This window comes from Falco naumanni, chromosome 2, assembly GCF_017639655.2.
Source record: "Falco naumanni isolate bFalNau1 chromosome 2, bFalNau1.pat, whole genome shotgun sequence".
Taxonomy (NCBI): Eukaryota; Metazoa; Chordata; class Aves; order Falconiformes; family Falconidae; genus Falco; species Falco naumanni.
Window position 1 is genome coordinate 56,748,526 of NC_054055.1, and position 19,629 is coordinate 56,768,154.

Genomic DNA, 19,629 nt, shown 5'->3' on the forward strand with positions numbered 1-19,629 from the left:
TCAAGGCTTCTTATTAAGACAGCTTAGCCTAAGCCAACTGTACTGACATGGAATGAGATTATATTTGCTAAGTCTCTTCTTTTTTCAAGAAGAAACAATAAAAGAAAAACAATTCCCCAAAGGATATAAAAATTCATCATTTCTTCCCCATACACACATCACCACTGCAAAAGGCAAAATTTAGCACATGTTGTTATGTCTCTGCAGCAGAGAACAACAGTTCTCACCTGCAGTCTTCTGAAATGAGTCACCTTTCAGACTTAACTTCCAGGCTCGATCTCCAGATAACAGAAGGTTGAAGACAATTCAATAAAGTTAACTGAAGTTTCTTTTTTTATACGGTGTGAATCAAAAAGGCTATGGTTCTCATAAACCAATTTTTCAGTTTTGCTGCTGAAATGTTATCATAGTTATCATCCTCTTTCAGACTGCTTTAAAATGTTCAAGAGGTGGGGGATGGGGTGTATTTTTCTTTGTGTTTTGCGGGGGTTTGGGTTTTTTTAAGTTACACTCCTTTACATTGCAAAAAGCATATTTTGTACATACATACCAGAAGCCACAGTCTCACAGATACTATATGATGGTTTAAAGTACGTAGACTTCCAGTGCACTGATGGCCATTTACAACGTGCCCCCAATTTTAAGATATTTTAATAAAAGAGGAAAATGTGTCCCCAATTTTAAGAATACTAAGTTCAGAGTATATGCAGATTAGGACGACTGGAAAACACATGCTCACATAGCATGCTTAAAAGTGCAATAGGAAAGAATCTGGAAATTCTTCAAGTGTCTGAGAAGTCCCCTCTATGATACTAATAGCCATTATAAATTAAGCAAGCTGCAGAATTCTTTTTTGCTTTCATGAAGCATATTTGGTGGGGTTTAATCATGTCTGACACAACAGTTCCACACCATTTTTCTTTTTAAAAAAAAAATAGGGCTTTAAATGAGACTATTACAGTTGCATGGCTAGGCAGTGAAAGGGTTGAGCTCTTGTGAATAAATAGATATAAAATGGTCTTCAGTCTAGTAATTGAACTATTTCTCAAATAATGTATTATGCCATGAGTATTTTGTAAAACTTCTAGTACATGTGCAGGAGAGAACAATACTGCATAGTACAGCATATATGTTCCATAGGATACTGACCCCATTTCTGCAAACTCCTACAGCACTGAAGCTAACACCTGCATCAGAAACTGGTGCACATGTATGTGTTTACAAGATGGGGTCACAAGTACAATGTTGAACAATAGCACAAATTAGCTGCCACGCTGAGCGTGCTTGGGTTTTAGCAAAAGCTTTAATCCTTAAATTACTTCTTCATAGGCTGATTTCCTTAAATCCATGCAGATTCCCAGCAACTGCCATGTGAACACACTCATCATTATGGTGCTGGAATCCATTTCAGTTTTTCCATTAACTCCTCCTGTTCACTGCACATTTCTCATCACAAAGATCAGTGCACACACAAACAGGAGGAAGTTTTTTCTGGTTAACAAATTCTTTCCCTTGCATTGCATCCAAACAAGTGGCTGTTAATGTATGGGGGGAAAACCCAAACAACATTACATTGCCACTGATTAACTTTTAAAATACATACCTTCGAGAAGAGGTTTTTGTCACCTTGTTGTCTGACCCTGGACAAGTCCCTTAATCTGTTTGTACCTCAATTTCCCATCTGTAAAATGGGGATAATAATGCTTATCACGACTGATAAGGCACTAGTTAAGCGCTAAGTATTTTAACTACTGACTCCAAGCTCAAAATCTCAAAAAATTAAAACTCAAAAAAACCCCAATAGTGAAGTAGCTTGATACTTATGCAAGCATATTACACATGCAGTGAAAACGCACATGTAAGAATACATAGGAAGTGTTCTACAAACAGATTTTGTCATAAAAAACTAATAATTTGACAGAGAACACTGAATGGCTCATTATTTGAGAAACAGCATGTGAGCATAACAACTGAAGACTGTAACAGTGGTTACAAATAGAAAGAAGTCTGCAAGTTGGTCTCATCATGTATTATCAGCTCTCTCTCCATATACCCAGCCATGCAATGGCAATGCAAGTCTCAATATCTCTGGAAAACCTGTCTTAAAATACAACTTGAAAACAACAGTAACTCTCTAAAAAAAGTTTTACTTATCTAAAGAGTTGGAAGGAACTCATTCACCCTGAATACAAATGCAAGAAAAATGCGTAACACCACTAAGTATATGCTTACACAGTAAAGGAATACAAAAATATTCCTCATTTAGACAAAAGCCATTTATAAACTTGTGATGTAAGTACAGCATAATTAATTTATACAAGAAAAAAAAAGTTAGGAAGCAAGAGTATTGAGGACAATTCAGTATTCCCACTTGAGGCAAGTCTTTTTTTTTTTTTTTAAATCTAGGAGGAAGTCAGAGAAAAAACAACTTAAAATTTGTCTGATAATGGAAAATTACTGCAAACTCATTTTATATCTCCACAGCCTAGAACCATACCGTTAGAAACCTCATAGCTGGCATCAAAACCAGCATCATAATTTTTTTTCTTCCTTTCTCTCTCAGTTCCTTCCTCTTTTTCCCCTCTGAAGGGAACTTCAGAACTGACAGTATCACCTTTGTAGTAAACACTCCCTAAGCATCAATGCAGGAAGGCAAAGCTCAAGGAGTTACGCAATTTCTATGCCAAGATCTACAGCAAGGTAGATACAAAAGTAGTCCAACTCTTCTAATATACTGGACAGCTAATGAGTAGCAGATACTTCCAGCATGTCTGGAAGACAGATCACTTCAAGTCCCTGAGCAGGAATTCAGAAAGCTCACATCAGCAACTACGAAAAACACTGGGAAAGATAAAAGACAATGCAGAAAAAACCTCACCAGACAGAAACTGATCTCAGAGCAGTACTCCGCTTCCATCCAGTATGCACATTTTAAAACCCAGGACAGAAAATACCTACAACCCAACACATGCGACCTTACCTTAAGGAAGAAAAAAGCCTCCCAATGCAGGTCTGGACAGGAAGAAGAATAATTAGAACTGCCATTCCTGCAAGACATGGTGGGCCTATCTCCATCCAGAGAAGTACTGTTACTGCTACAGCTTGAATTGGTCCAGCCCACAGGAAGTGCAAGAAAATTGTTACCTACGCAAATAATAGAAAAAATTTAACTTTTGGTCTTAGCTAAAAAATTAAACCCTAATAACACAAAGTTCAGGAAGCTTGCGGCAGGTACTGCACCAGATTCAGAGGCCTAAACATACATAGAGGTGCCTAACATCCAGAAAGTCAGCAAATTAGTACAGATTTTGTTTTATCCTCATGCACCAACAAACATTTCCTTGAGTTTAGGAAAACAGCTGGAAAATATTTGGGGGTGGAAGGGGGAGTGAGTATGTTTTCCTCCCATATTTTAAGAGAGTATTGCTCTTCCTATGATGTTCAAGACACAACTAGAGAAAAAGTTCATAAGAAACACTTTATCACCAGTTGTAAACAAAAACTTCTTGACTCAAACCCCACAATTTCTTCAGGCCCCTGGAAAGATATCTAATACTACTTACCTGATCAAATTTGTTCACATCATTTGACAGAAGATTTACTATCTGACCAGTGGTAGTTTTTGCCATAGCTACGTTACTGAGACGAAGTGCCTAAAAAAAAGTCAGAACAGTCTCAGATTGTCGCAGCTTACAGAGCACAGCACACCAATACATAGAACATAATACACAAATACCAACACCAGGGCAAAAGCTGAAGGCACATCTCAGCTTTTGCCTGAGAGTATCTGGGTGCAGTTCAAGAACCTTAGTTAACATGTGGGTTAGGTTAAATATTCTGAAGAAAGCCACAAAGAAGAGAGTATAAAAAGAAGTCTAGGGAAGAATTGCAAGAACAAAAGTGTCGTAACTATCTTCATGTGTAAAGTGATTAAAAATGGGAAAAACTAAACAAAAGTCCTGTAACTTTTCATTTGCATTGCTCTTTCCCACATTATGAGCATCTGTTCAAAAGAGGAACAGAAAACTCCACCTGAAGACCAAATTAAAATCAGGACAGTATCTGGCCAACTGAAAGAATTCTGTTTTGAATGAGATTCCTGACAGAAGACAAAAAAGCCAAGTTATTTATTTTACACTAACAGCTCTTGCTAACACTGCAAAGTGTGCTTTCTGTCTTTGCACATCAGAGTTAATATCCCTTTACAAATAAATAAATATTTCCCTTGTTAATAACACTTGTAAAATCCTAATTTTTCTGAATTATATTAAATGAAGTTTATCACATGCTATGAAAAGCAACAAGAGTAAATATCAAACATTTTGACAGGTTAATAAATAAGTGAATCAGTAGAAAATAGTATGCAATTACAGACACACATACCCAACCCCCCCAAATCACATCTGGAAATATGCAGTCCAGACATTACTGCAAAGATCCAAAATGAAATAGCCCAAGGATGCAGACAACAGACCCTTCTACACTTGCTAGAACAAAAACACAGTTTTGCAGCACAAGTAAAAAATAAACAAAATGTGTTATAAGTTTTCCTGTAACAGGAATAGTTCAGTCCTCAAAAACACTTCACATTTTTGGGTGGTGCACATCTACTTCTCCCTCTCCAGTTATTATTAGGATTCCTTTTTGATCAATAATCTAACCTGAAAAGCACTACTTGTTCCCAAAATATTGTTCCAGCATTTTAAATCTGGTGCAAGAACATCAGACAAAGTACTATTCAAAGCATCATTTCAAACCAAGTGTCTTGCATTTCTGGCACCTCACTGTTGTGTTACAAAGATAATAATCACAAAGAGAATCCCAACCCTTACTTCATTTAAACCAGCAGGCAGAAAAATTTAAAACCCCGCCAAGAAATTCCTCTGATATTCCAATAATAAATCTAGGATACTAGGTATACGAGAGACAAGATTTAATTATTTGAAAAAATCATTATTCATACATCTGAAATCCTCCGCAAAGCTGCCTGCAGGTAATGCAGCCACAGCACATCCACATTTCTATCATGTTTACTCCATGCCACAGATCAAGGTTGATAAGCTCCTAGAAAAGCTGTTAGATATCCATAGACCACAACAATTGGAGTTCAAATTATGCGTGTTTGAAGAAGTTGCCCACCAGGGTCTGTTTACAGCCTCTACTGCTACTTACTCCTTTAGAACACAGGCACATCTGGTACTTGAGGTCCACCTGAGCCACTCTAGGTATCTTGCCAGTGGCCCACAGCCTGGGTCTGTCTTGGACCCTCCACCTGAGTCACCACTCTGACCTATTCCCAGCCATTTCAGACACAGGCAGCAAGAACAGATTCAAAATGTATTTGCCCAGTTCATTTTGACCAACAATCTCAGGAGGAACCGTGCACTGGAGCCAAAAGCTGGGTGCTTGTCTGTGACTGATCTGTCTTCTCAGGGAAGACACAGCTGTTCCCATCCTCAGTGGTGATGCAATTTCAGTCTCTTCTTCCATTCCTGCTTCAAAACTACTTTTGAAGTAGCACTATTTTTAGATTTTTTGTTTTGTTTTGGGGGGTGGGGTGGTTGGTTTTTTGTTTTGTTTAAGTGAAACAAGCCTTACATTTTCCTGGCTGTATGGATCTGTCTAGACTGCAAAGTATACAGAAGGAAATGGAAAAAATGGCAGAAAGCAGCAACAGCTTTGCTTATATAACCAATTTCTACCCAAAAGTCCTGTTTTGGTACTTTCCTTTTCTACTACATCTGAAACACAGCACCATTCGAGCTGCTATGAAGAAAATTAACTATCCCAGTCAAAGTTAGTACACTGTGGCTTTAAATACTGCTTTGCCCAAAACATTTAGGAATTCACTCTGAAGGTAAAAAATACTCCTGAAGATTATCTAGAGCCACACACCTTTTTAAAAAGCAACTGTAGTTCCAAATTACATTTTTTTTACATTTGCCAATTATCTGTCTGTTGTCAGCACAAAGATCTGCTTGATTTTCTCCATATACATTTTCCATACAGGTCTATTTCCCAGCAAGTACCCCTTCTCAAGGAAAAAGGGTTAAATTATATGAACTAATGAGAGCAGTTTGTATGCTTGATGTCTTAGGTGAAACTTTTTTTCCCTCCATATGTAATTGCACAGGGCTAATTTCAATTCTTTAATCATTCTTTGCCTTCCCTACTCCTATTTTAGTGGTTTAATCTCTTAATCTCTCCCTGCCCCAAAGAGTTAATACAAAAGCATGTCAAAAAGGGAGAACTGACCATAGAAAGGAATAATAAAACTGTTCAGTCAAATAAATCCTGACACCTTTTTGGCTGCTTTCTGTCTCAAGCAACTACTCCATAGCTTAAACTGCTTTAGTGTTTATTCTGAACCTCAAAGAGCTTCTAAAAGTTAAGTCTTCAAAAAAAAAAAAAAAAAATCAGCCTCCCATAAGCAGCCTTTGGTTTTAAGGCAGGAGATTGTGAGTCGTGAGAGATTCCATTTTCATTTTTGTTACAAGCTTTCTGCGTGAATCACTAATACTTCTTACCTGTCACAAAACATCTTGGAGTTTGAATACAGGGGGGTTGTAAATGAGATTTTAACTAAATGAAAAAAGGTCTAAAACTTAAGAATTACAAGCAATTGAAGTTCTCTATAAAGGATGCTCTCTCATCCAACCCATTCATCCTTGCAAATCCAAGTTTTTATTTACTACAGCAATTAATGAACACCACAAAAGTGCTGGTAAATTAGCATCCAGATTCTTTCAAAACTCTATATGAGGATAAAGAGAAAGTATGACCCATCTGTAAGCCTCCAATAACGAAGATAAATTATTAGAAAAGTTTATCAATGTTCTGCTGTGACCTCAGCCTTCACCCTCAGGAGTAAACATTTATGAGATGAGATTAATTTTCCATCTAATCACATCTCTAGAAATAAGGGTGCACATTATGAACATTTCTTTTCCAAGCTTCTATGCTACTATCAAGACAGCAACAAACAACATTGCTATATACGTATTTTATGAATTTCAAACTGTGTTATGATAATCAGTTTAGTAAATTAATACCTTAGAGATATGTTTATGTACAAGAAAGCAGTGTGCCATGTTAGAGCTGAGTTCCCAGAGGATAAATTTCCAAGGTATCAGAAGAGGGAGGAGAATAAATATGTGCACGAAAAGCAATCACCACTTACAATGGGGACATTTTTACTCTCCTGTACTGCTTAGCCCAAATCTCCACATGACCTATACCAGTAGTACAAGTGTTTGCCCTAAGTGATTGTACCTATGCTTAATGGTTAAAATAACATGGACTTCTTTCCATTCTAAAGAAACTTTACAGTTCTGATCCTTCAATTAAACTTCTCCGCTGAGGTAAGAATCAGTAGGTCACTATGAGAATAGCACTAAAGCTAGAAAGATAGGGCATTTTCCCTTTCAGCATCCCCCAGCAGGGGCTTCCTGCATGGAAGCCAAGATGGGCTCAATGGTTTGGATATTGCCAACAGCTTCAGAAGAGGGAAGCAGACATTTCCAATTGGTTTGCTTGCTTCCAAGAGCACACCAAGGCCAGCATTTCATCCTGGATGCCACTCAACTCCTTCCTGCAGGTAATATCCATAGCTTCTCTTGTTCCACCTTCCATCTGACAGTAGCCTTGGCTCCATCTGTAGTTAAGGACAGCTATTTCTCGATCAGGACACACAGACAGCAAAGAAAACACAGCTTACTGAACGTACATCCCTTCTCACACTGTATAGGCTTTAATGAAGGACTCCAGTACTCCCACAGTAAAACCAGTAACTGATAATAAAAAACAGCTCTATCCTGCCATTAAGATTCAGCTTTATTCTGAACCGTGCCTCCTCTCCCCACTCCTTTCTTTCTCCCCATCCCAGGCAGGAGGGATACTAAAGGTGCAGATGCTGAGCACCCAGCAGTACCACAGTGTAGAGGAATTGTAAAAGAATGAAGGCAGATTAATTAACATTGATAATATACAGCTCTGGGCTGGCTTCAGGGGCAGTGGATTGGCTGACATGGATAATGTGCAGCTGTGGCTGGTTCCTGCTAAGTAGTTAAATAGCTCTAAGGACTGTATGAAGAAAGACCTAGAACAGAGGTCCTCAAACTATGGCCCGCGGGCTGGATATGGCTTCCCCCCCAGGGTCCTCAATCTGGCCCCCGGTATTTACAGAACCCCCCCACCCCCGGCTGGGGGTTGGGGGGGGAAACCAAGCAGCCGCAGATGACTGCCTGCCACTTCATCCGCCCGCCGGCCCCCTGGTTAAAAAGTTTGAGGACCCCTGACCTAGAAGAAGCAGAAGGAGGAGAAAGAGCACCCTGGATGTAGGAGAGGCCCCATGAAAAGCCGAGAGAAGAAGGGGGCTCAGATGAAGAGAGGCTGGCTGGAAGAGGAGCCAGGAGAAGAAAGAATCTAGATGCAGTGGAGGCAAGAAGCAGAGCAGATTGGCCTGCAGAGGATGAAGAAACAGCACAGACAGTAGATGAACCTTTGAAACCTTATGGGGGATCGGTGGCTGTGCCGGCGCAAGGTGTGGGAACTGTTTATTGAAGTTAACCTGGTATGGGCTGGTCAAAGCCTTCTTGCAGCTAGCTAGTTTTGCTAGTGCTGTGACACCACAGTACCATTGCCCCTCCCCTGAACTAACCTGATGGATGCCCAGAGAGAGGGGGGCAGCCTCTCTGACCTGCAAAGGAGGCAACTCACTAGTTCTACAGCACTGCTGGAATAAAACATAAATATGTCCCACCATTAACCATAACAGGGGCAGGCAGGGTGAGACACAGAACAGTGAAGCAGTTCCCAGGTGACAGAGTGCTGAAGCAGATGGTGACAGCCAAGCATGATGTCCTCTGCTGGGATGCAACTGTAAGGCTGAGTAACTGCCAGCATTTCCTGGGAGCTCTGCCCCTCTCCTGTTTTATGCTGACTGCCTCTTACTGCTCCAGCACAGAATCCTTCCACCAGCAATGGGGAGGCCCCCCTCCAACAGCACAAGCAGGCAAAAATCAGTAGCTCCTCCTAAGCTTTTTTATTTAATTCACCACTTCCACTAGGAGGACTGGAGTTGTCATTCAGACACCATATTACCAAAGAGAGAGCAAAAGCACATATATACACTTAAGGTCTGATACATACCAGCATGCGTTACATTTCTACAAATTAGTAACTTTGATAGAACTGCAAGCATGAACATAACAAATAACTGTATATTTAAACTCCCCTAATGAAATAATTTTCAAATGCCAAATATACCTGTAAACAGGTTTGCTTACCTTCCGATAAATCATATGACACATAGCTACCCTCAGCTTCATGCCAGCCCGCTGTACATGATAGAAGTATAAGTGGTGCATTATAGCTAGAATAAGTGTACACACAGACAGGGCAGCAGCGTAGCAATATGCAATATTCAAAGCTTCCTCATTGGAGGAATTATATTTTTCAAAATAATTAATAATTTTTCCCAAAAATATTGGCTGAATTATTTTGAGGGTTTCCTGAAAGAAAGAGAAGGGGAAGAAAGTATTAACAATTTCATATCATACTATGCTACCCAAGTTTGTAACCAGACAAGAACCAAGTACTACCTCAAGTCACATCCCATATTATTTTGTCATTACTGTGCTCTAAAATGTCAAGCCAATTTTTATCAACACATAATCCAAAAGATATATGTTCCACAATAAAATTTAACTGAATCTTTAAAAATAACTTTCTTAATTACCAGTAAAAACTTTGATGTTATAAGGATTGCATGAATATATATTACACTGCCATTTTTAACAATGACAGTGTGTCCTTTACAGCCATTTACATACAGCAAAAAAAACTTTTTTCTATTGGGCACCCTCCTCAGATACATAAAATATAGCTAAGCCTTACAAAGCAAGTCAGTGGCTTGTAATGTCTCAAAAATATTCCACTGAAATCAGCTCTTTGTTCTACATCAAAATCCCACAGTTACAACTCAATTTTTCAGTCTCTATGGGGCTATAGCTCTGTTTTACTTTTCTGAGAGAGTACATGAACATTACAGGTTCTCTGAACAGCTCAGCCTGAAGTCACCGGTATGTATCATGCAATCTAAGAGGCCAAGTTTCACACTGCTGTTAGCTAAGAAGTATGATGTATGACATTTGACACCACTTACCTCAATCATTGTGAAAATTCCGAAAACTAAATAGGATTTCCAGTAACAAAGAATAATGGCTTTTGTTAAATGTGGTGTTTTTCCTCTCTTTTTTGCTTTTTGCACTTCTTTATCCCAGTACCTGACAAACAAAATACAAGTATGCTAGAGGACAGAAGTAAAATCACAAGGCAATTACCTGGAACCAAATACTTTCAGACTTACAGCCAGATTGCCATGATCAATTTTATACAACAAAACAAAAATATAAAACAAGTTAAGAAATAGTTATTTTTCTCATTCACATAAATAGGTAGTACTTAGTATTATAGGCCTATTTGCTCTTGCATAATCACAAACAATTCACCACCATTGACTACTATATACTTTTGACACATTTGCCAATGAGGAACCCTTTCTTTCCATCTTCTCTCAGTTCAGACAGTCACTCACCTTAGTTAAGAGCCTATTATCATATGATCTCCTGACTACAGACTAAACTGAGACAGCACAAAGTGTCTTTATCATCCTATCAGCTCTGCATTTCCCCAGAAAGGTTGTGAGAACAATCTTTTCTGATGTTTTCTGCTGTCTGGCTCTTTCTTTTTTCTCCTATGTGCTTCAGTGAGGACAAGCAGTTAGGGCACAAGAGCAGGGGGAACTGTCTGCAGCAATTTTGTCACTTAACACTCCACACATCTCTCTGAAGGCAAGGATTACAGCAGCAGAGTGGCAAAGACCTTTGCATTACCACGTGTCTGCCCACAAGCAGGAAACAATCTGTTCACATTAAAATCAGAGACAGTAATAACAAGCTTGATTTTAACAAAATATCAGAACTTAAGCAGACTTCTTAAAGCCCAGCGTTGTCAGACAAGATATTCCCCCTTGTTTCTGGAGGCTAAATATTTTCTGCCAGACTCTCTGACCTTGCTAGTTGGAGGGCTGAAATAAGTCTAAGGCATGAAAGCCGAATTATTTTGCAACAAAGCATACAAGTTTGAAGCATGCTGTATGGACAAGAAAACTTTTCTTTTTTTATTATTTTTATAATCTTTGTAACAAAAAAAAACAAACAAACCAAAAAAAGCAGGGTAATATTATTGTCTAAATGCTTCAGAATCAGAATTGAACCTGTGTAGGTTCTGGGGGGTTTGCTGGCCCAACAGAAAAGGCTGCTTCCTTAGGTGACTCTTTCTGAATTAGATTCTCTGCTTCTTGGCCAAGTAGGCTGAAGAATTAAAAACCACTCTGTATGTCGCATGCTGTATCTTCTACCATTTCCTGACTCATGGAACGTATGAGTGTTTACAGTAAGAGTCACTGAAAAGAGTACATCTTCCTCCCACAGCAAATTCCCTGAACTGCTTCAAGACACAACCATGGAATTTGGCAAAGCTATCCAGCTACAAAGATGTTAAAAGCTGCGCTCCTATGAGCTGATCACTGGCTCTCTTTCTTCAGTTAATTTGTTGAGATCAGGATGATGTAAGACCTGGCCATAACCTTTCATTTCTGGATTCTTTTTACTTCTTGAGTAGCCTCTCATTCCAACCATTTAGGAAAGTTGATTTGTTCTACCTTCAGCATAAAGGCAAGAACAGCAAGGCCACACTTCCTTAATACAGAGGTCACCTTTCACTAGGAGACACTTCTTCCTCTAATTATATTTAATAAAAGATTATTTGAAGACAAAACCCTTCTCTATTGTAAAGTCAAGACAACTTACATAAACTGTTATTCTTCCAAGGTATTTCACTATTAAAAGAAAAAGAGACATCCTCCTGGGTCCGTAACAACATGAACTGGTACATAGTCCATGAAAGTATTTATAACAAAATAAAACCACCTCCTAGATTAAAGCTTTTAGATGTCCAAAGCATTTTATCCACTTTACCAGAGTGGCATATTTTCAAAATACACTTAATTCAGTTCGTGCTCAAAACCAAAAACAAAGAAAAAAACCTAGAACTTTTCCCCCACTTTTAAAAAGAGAAATTTAAAAAGTTTCCATAGTTATTCTACCACAGGCCATAAGATTCACATTAATTTATTAAGGATTACTGCAGTAACAATTACTGAAAAGTCGTCTTTTCCAAGCATTCTGCAAAATGTCAAACTAATTATAAATGACATAATAAAAATACTCTAATGCATTTTCATTATGTGTAACTTGAAAAAATTAAAATGTTTCCATAGTAAACAAGTTCTAGATATTACTCTTAATTCTTCAGCATTTTTAATAGTAGACCTTGATAAACTTTATAACAACCTCTTAATTTTAGAATAGGAATAAGACTCTCACCTTTACCAGCAGAAATACAATGAAAGAGAACAATTACTTTTCTCCTTACCACTGCAATTCCTCTCCAAGCTTCTCTGAGGAATCTTCTGGCAGCACTTTATACATATCATCTTCTTCAAGCTTCCGTTTATGGCCAATAATAAATAAGGGATTTAACCACCTGTATTTAAATACAAATTATTAATAAACTGATCAGCAGACCAAAAGAGTAATTTCTTTAGATATTACTTTACCCTTTTCTTCCCTCCTTGTCTCCTGCATTGCTCAACATCCAGACGTTTTACTGTACTTTTCTCTTAACTAAGAATTAAGTCACCCCCATTTTACTGATGGGAAAACATTTCCTATTTCCTAAAATTGTTTATGCCCCATAACACCTTACTCTCAGGCATCCAGACAACCAGGACAACTCTTCCTGGCCTTAAGGCAACTGTTTTCTTAGTGTTTCCTTTATATCTAAGAAAAATTAGCATTCCTTTAAATATTTAGGAGAAAACAGAACTTAATCCAATTATTAAAATATGGACAGAGTTGTAAATAAAATTATAATACATATTAAAGACTTTTCTTGTAACTAGCATGGCTATTCAATTACATGAAGAAAAAAACTAGCGGCTGTTCAAATGCCATCTTCACAAATATTAAAGGTCAGTAATTCAAAACAACCACTCAAATGTAAAAATGGGTAAATAATGGATTATTTCTAGAACTGATCTTACCCGTATTTGGAAATATAAACAAAAAGCACACTGTCACAGTGTGTAGGTTCAAAAAAGGAAAGTATTATCTAACAGCTCAGTTTCCTTGGTGGACAGGTATTTGGAAGTATTCTATGAGAACACTTTGAAAACAAATTGTAATAGTGCAACCATAGGTTTGTTGGAAAACACAATATTTTGTTACATCAAATAACACTGACATGGAACAGTAAGACCAGCTTTTATGCACCTAGTTCTTTCTTAAAACCTGAACTACAGGTCAAGGAAGTCCAAAAAGTTTCAGTTGGACGCCACAGGGCAGACATGCATGGCAGAAAGCACAAAAATGACAATTAAGACAGAACAAAAGAGAATGACACCTCTGAAACAGGTGCAGAATCATAGAATAGAATCATAGTATCATTTAGGTTGGAAAAAATTTCTGAGATCATCAAGTCCAACCCAGGACTGCCAAGTCCACCACTATACCATGTTCCTAAGCACCACATCTAGGCACTTTTTAAACACCTCCAGGGATGGTGGTGATTCCACCACCTCCCTGCACAGCCTGTTCTGCTTGACCACCCTTTCAGTGAAGACATTTTTGCTAATATCCACTCTAAACCTCCCCTGGTGTAACTTGCAGCTGTTTCCTCTTGTCCTGTCATTCATCATCTGGGAGAAGAGACATACCCCCACCTGCCTACAACCTCCTTTCAGGTAGTTATAGAGAGCAATAAGGTCTCTCTGCAAGTCCCCTCCAGACTAACCTACCCCAGTTCCCTCAGCCGCTCCTCCCAAGACTTGTGCCCCAGACCCTTCACCAGCTCCGTTGCCCGTCTCTGGACACGCTCCAGCACCTCAGTGTCCCTCTTGCAGTGAGGGGCCCAAACCTGAACACAGGATTCGAGGTGCGGCCCCACCAGTGCCCAGTGCAGGGGGACAATCACTGCCCTGGCCCTGCTGGCCACACTGTTTCTGACACAAGCCAGGATGCTGCTGGCCTTCTTGGCCACCTGGGCACACTGCTGGCTCATGTCCAGCTGGCCGTCAGCCAGCACCCCCAGGTCCTTTTGTGCTGGGCAGCTTTCCAGCCACACTGCCCCAAACCTGTAAGTGGTGTGTTTCCCAAGTGCAGGACCCAGCATGGCTTTGTGGGAACAGGGGAGTTAAGGAACTTGCAGTTTGCCACTTCCTTTGTCTCTCTACTGAACCCATGATACTTGGAGTCGTGGTTGAACCCTGGCTTGCAACTAAGCACCACGCAGCTGCTCACTCACTTCCCCCACAGTGGGATGGGGGAGAGGATCGGAAGAGTAAATGGGAGAAAACTCATGGGTTGAGATAAAGACAGTTTAGTATGGAAAGCAAAAGTCACCCACACAAGCAAAGCAAACAAGGAATTCATTCCCTGCTTCCCACGGGCAGGCAGGTGTTCAGCCATCCCCAGGGAAGCCGGGCTCCGTCACACGTAACGGTTACTTCGGAAGACAAACACCATTAATGTGGGTTGTGCCCCCCTTTCCCCTTCTTCCCCCAGTTTATATGCTCAGCATGCCGTCCCATGGTATGGAATATCCCTTTGGCTGGTTCAGGTCACCTGTCCTGGCCGTGTCCCCTCCCAATGTCCCGTGCTCCTCCAGCCCTCTCACTGGCAGGGCCTGAGAAACTGCAAAGTCCCTGACTCAGTATAAACTTACCCAGCAACAACTAAAACCATCAGTGTGCTATCAACATTGTTCTCACACCAAATCCAAAACACAGCACTGTACTAACTACTAAGATGAAAATTAACTCTATCCCAGCTGATACCAGGACAACTGGTTTCCAGAAGAAATGTGGATTTTGGCTCTCAGGCTTGTTTCCCACATGAACTTTCTCTGTTGGTCAACATGATCTGAGCCAACAGGTCAGGGATGGACCTGTTCTGGAAAAATTACTCTTGCACTCACAGAAAGGTATTTGTCTGAGGTCAATTGCTTGTGAAAGTTCATAACTGCTGTTCAGTTTCTGATGCTTAATTATCCCCTGACTTCACCAATGCAGTTTTTAAAAGAGCACCTGGTGCCCCAGGTGAAGTGTATTATTTTCTGTGAGAATTCAAAACTGGGATGGTTTACAATGAGGGCATTTATTTATTCACAACCACAACAGTGATTACGAATACTCATCAACTAGCTTTGCATTTCTTGCTCGGGCACGTTACAATTAAATTTTGTACACACTGTCTTATAAGGAGTTCGTTGTTTGTTTTAAAGAGGGTGGAGGGGCAGACTGAACCCTAGAAGAAGAGGCTCAGAGAGTTTCTTCAAAGATAGAACTGTTTCAAAAAACATTTTCACAGGCTCCATGGCACAACTGCATGTAACAAATGGGATTAATACTGTTTTTCCTTCACTCTTTAGCATGTGTGACTCATGCAAAAATTAAGCCTCTATCCTTAGAGTAGCATCTTTGATGCCTAACAGCCCTTTTAAACTCTTGGAGTGAGTACAGAAGATGTGTATATGTGAGATGTTAAGTCCGCAATGCATGTTAAAGGTACAATTAGGAACAGAAAGTACTTGTCAGACAAGTCTGTTGCTTGATCAAACAGGGCCCAAATCACTGCCACAACTTCCGTACAGCTCCTGACAAAATGTCTGAAAGATCAATTGTGCAGAGGAGCTTCTTCCTGATTTGACACCATGATCTGTTCCATTGAAACATTTCTTCTTTGGCCTCAGTTTTTGCTGTCGACCACAGGTAAAAAGCAGACATGAGGCAAATAATCTCAAGGCCATTCAAGTAACTTCTGCCTGCTGGACAAGAAAGACTCCATTTGCTGCAGGACAGACAGTTACAGGAAAGATTCGCAGACTTCAGTTCACACATGTGGCCAAAACCAAGCATTCCTCCTCTTGCAACATCAGTATTATCATACAGTGTGCTCCATAAACAAGTCTCCTTTCTGACAGAAAAGGATAGAGAAGTTATCTTCTCCAATTCCTTTAGCATTAGAATGAGGATGAGGCAGCCCTTTTCAGGAAAATACAGAGATCGATCCTTCTCACAGCTATGGAAACAGTTACAAGATTGCACTAGCTCCCTACTGCTGCCAGGGTGACGAAAACAAAAATCATTCTGACATTTAACAAAGAGCATAAATAGGATATTTATTACAGAATCACAGAATGGCTGAGGTTGGTTAGAAAGGAACTCTGGAGGTCATCCAGTCCAACCTCCCTGCTCGAGCAGGACCATCTAGAGCTAGTTGCCCAGGAACATGTCCAGACAGCTCCAAGGATGGAGACTCCAGAACCTTTCTGGGCAATCTGTGCTAGTGCTTGGTCACTCTCACAATGGAAAAGTGTTTCCTGATGTTCAGTGGGAACCTCCTGTGTTTCAGGTCATGCCCGTTGTCTCTTGACCTAACCCTGGGCACCACCGAGACCCACTTTACAACCCTTCCTTCAGGTGTTTATGTACATTGATGAGATCCCTCTGAGCCTTCTCTTCTCCAGGCTGAACAGTCCCAGCTCTCTCAGCCTCTCCTCATAGGAGAGGTGCTCCAGTCCCTTCATCATCCTTGTGGCCCTTCGCTGGACACTCTCCTTTATGTCCATGTCTCTGTTGTACTGGGGAGCCCATAACTGGACTCAGGACTCCAGGTGTGGCCTCACCAGTGCTGAACAGTGCTGTCCATTATTGGCGTGTAGCAGAATGCACAGAGGAAAATACAAGACATTTTAAAAATATACCTAAATACACACTTAAAAAAAATAAACCAAAGCTTTTAACGTTACTCTGTAGAACACCATTCCACCATTCCTTTACTTACGCTTTTCAACATATGGTGAAAAACCACAACCAGGCCACAGGAAGAAAAATGCTTCTGTTGAGGGTGACTGCTGTATCCTGATGTCAGTTTGATTCAGTACAACAGCCAACAGCAGCAGAAAGTGCAGACCAGAGCTGCATCATAGTCCACTTGCAAAGGACCCAGATGATAACCATCTCCAGTCTGTAAGATTGCTACAGCCAACCTCTCAAAAAATTTCCTGATGATACACCTACCCCACTGAGTTCTTAGATTTGTAGCAAATCCCTTCTGTCCCCCCATCTCCATACCAATCAAGTACTGTACATGCTATGAGACTGTATTTCCAAATCAAGTAGCAGATGGAGACAAAAGTGCAAGGGAAAAACTGCCAAAAATCTCAGGGGTTTCGGACTATTACTTCCAGTGAGACCTAGTGCAAATTCAGGTTTTCTCACATTTTTCCATAGTTAAAACCGTAATTTTGAAAACAGTAATGTATTGCACTACAACCTCTATGTTAACATTAAAGAATGCAAGGAAAACCAATCTAGAGTATGCAGAAAACTGTGGGAACTCAATTTGTGACTCATTATAATGGACAACATGGCAAAGACTCAGCAGAAGCCCGCAAGTTTTTGTAGGGTTAGGAAAAAAAATGCAGAAAAAGAAGCAAAAACCTAAAAAAATCACCCACTGTTGAGCTTTCTTACTACTTTCCCCCCAAAACACTCATCTTCAATAGCTACTGCTATGGAGGTCTTAGGAGTGTAAAAGCTTTTAACAGTATGTTGTGTTACTATGGACTGTACTTGAATAACTTTAGAAAAAGGTTAAACAATTTTCTTTTCAAATTACACTTAGTGCTTAAAGAGCTTTCAGCCCAAGAATGAGGTCTTTATTTATCCACTGCAAATTCTCAGTAGGGCAAGAACATGTCAAGTTTCACCATATCCCTGATGCGTCCTGAATGCATATTCCGTCATTAAAGTAACAAATTCCACCAGGACGCCACATGCAGATTACACCATGTGGAATTCTCTGCACTTACAGCAGAACTGGATCCAACCTATCTCACACAGCCCACCGTTACTCGAGTCACACACTCCCAACAAGTAAAAGAACCAAGCCCTTCTCTTACCTGAAGGCTCAGTTAAATTAAAGACTGCTGTAAGAGTACTGTTAAAGGAAGCTGGCAAATAAAGCAATGGCTACATAAAAAACATCCCTGAAACCTCAACTTAACCATACAGGAAGACTATTTGTTAGAGTGGTATGTCTTTTGTCCAAACAGAGATCAGCTAACACTGGTATCTTCAAGGGGGGATAAAAAAAAAGCCCACAGAAAAGTAGAACTTGTTATGAACAGAAATACATATAGTGATGCAAACCACTCCTCTTATCCCACGGTTGGACATAAAATGGACTACCAGTCTATTGCCTGAAGAAAGAGAGAAGCGATGTGGCAAGGAGGAAAGACTTGCACCTCAGTCCCACATTTCTGTATTTTCTTCTGAAGAAGCTGTTCAACTTAAATAAAAATAGGACCACTTAATCACTGTCTTCTCTTTCCCCAGGTATCTTCCTGTTTGCTAAGAATTTTGAAAAATTATTTGGTTCTTGCACATCACCTCATTTTAGTCATTCTTTCAAAACACAGGGTTCACATGATGCCTTCCAAAGAGCTTAGCCCAAATTTTTGCTAGCATGAGCTACACATAAAACTGTGAATATCTGGAAGAATCCTGAGTACCTTCTGTTCGGCTGGGAATGCCTCTGTTCTATCAAGGCGATTAGCTGATCAAAGACATCAGTCTGGAAAGAAGCCCAGAATTAGTCCCTGTTACTGCCAGAATACTGATGTCACTAGGAATACAGATTAAAAATAAATCAAAAAATCACTCCGTAACCTGGTACAAACCCAAGAGATAGCCAACTGCAAAACTGTAACTCACTGCTCTGACCCCAAAAAGCTTTCCACCTCTACAGCAGTACCTTGGGCACTGATAAAAAAAGAAAGTGATTCATTTCTGAAACAGCAGATACACAAAGGCCACAATATAAACACTCACTTCCTGCATTTCCCTACTCCTGGACCCTGACATTACACACCCTGTAACATTACAACATAGTCAACCAGCCACAATTCACTTGGTTGTTCAGGAAAGTGCAATTTTTACCAGCTGTAATTAGAGCAACTCCACCAGGATTTTGGAAAGCCTCTAAGGTCTGCAGAAAAAGCTCAGACAGACAGTTTTTTCTTACCCTTGTAAGAGAAGCAAGACTTCAAGGGGAGGTCTCAAGTCATCCCCTTCTGACTGTGTAAGACAGCCAGGCCCTGCCATCTGAAAGGCAGGGTCATTATGCAATCAGAATAGCCATGCTACTCTGTTTCATACATGAAATAAAATTTCCTAAATGAGAAAGCTTTTCAATTAGGTTTGCTAGCATCCCAAAAGAATTTCCTTTCAGTCAAGGAAGAAAAACATTACAGATAGGTACATTAAACTAATAGCCATGTCCAGCTCAACTGGTTTATTAACCCAGGGACGAGACCTACTGTACCCTGGATTTACATTATGTCCTGCCTGCAAATGCTCAAAAAAGTACCATTCTCACACTGCAGAGCAGGCTTGCAGAGCTTTCTAGAAACCCATGCATGTACTGCAAGTTCTCCATAAAC

The 19,629-nt window shown here is 40.0% G+C and overlaps 1 protein-coding gene across 1 annotated transcript in view; it reads right to left on the reverse strand.

Moving 5' to 3' along the window:
* The window catches only part of ABCC4 (ATP binding cassette subfamily C member 4), a 159,538-nt gene that overhangs the window by 129,369 nt on the left and 10,540 nt on the right, over positions 1 to 19,629 (reverse strand). The window contains exons 2-6 of the mRNA XM_040584392.1: positions 12,499 to 12,609; positions 10,166 to 10,286; positions 9,288 to 9,512; positions 3,564 to 3,653; positions 2,981 to 3,144 (exon numbers count right to left, since the gene is read on the reverse strand). Coding sequence (XP_040440326.1) covers positions 2,981 to 3,144; positions 3,564 to 3,653; positions 9,288 to 9,512; positions 10,166 to 10,286; positions 12,499 to 12,609 — 711 coding nt within the window. The remainder of the gene's footprint in view (positions 1 to 2,980; positions 3,145 to 3,563; positions 3,654 to 9,287; positions 9,513 to 10,165; positions 10,287 to 12,498; positions 12,610 to 19,629) is intronic.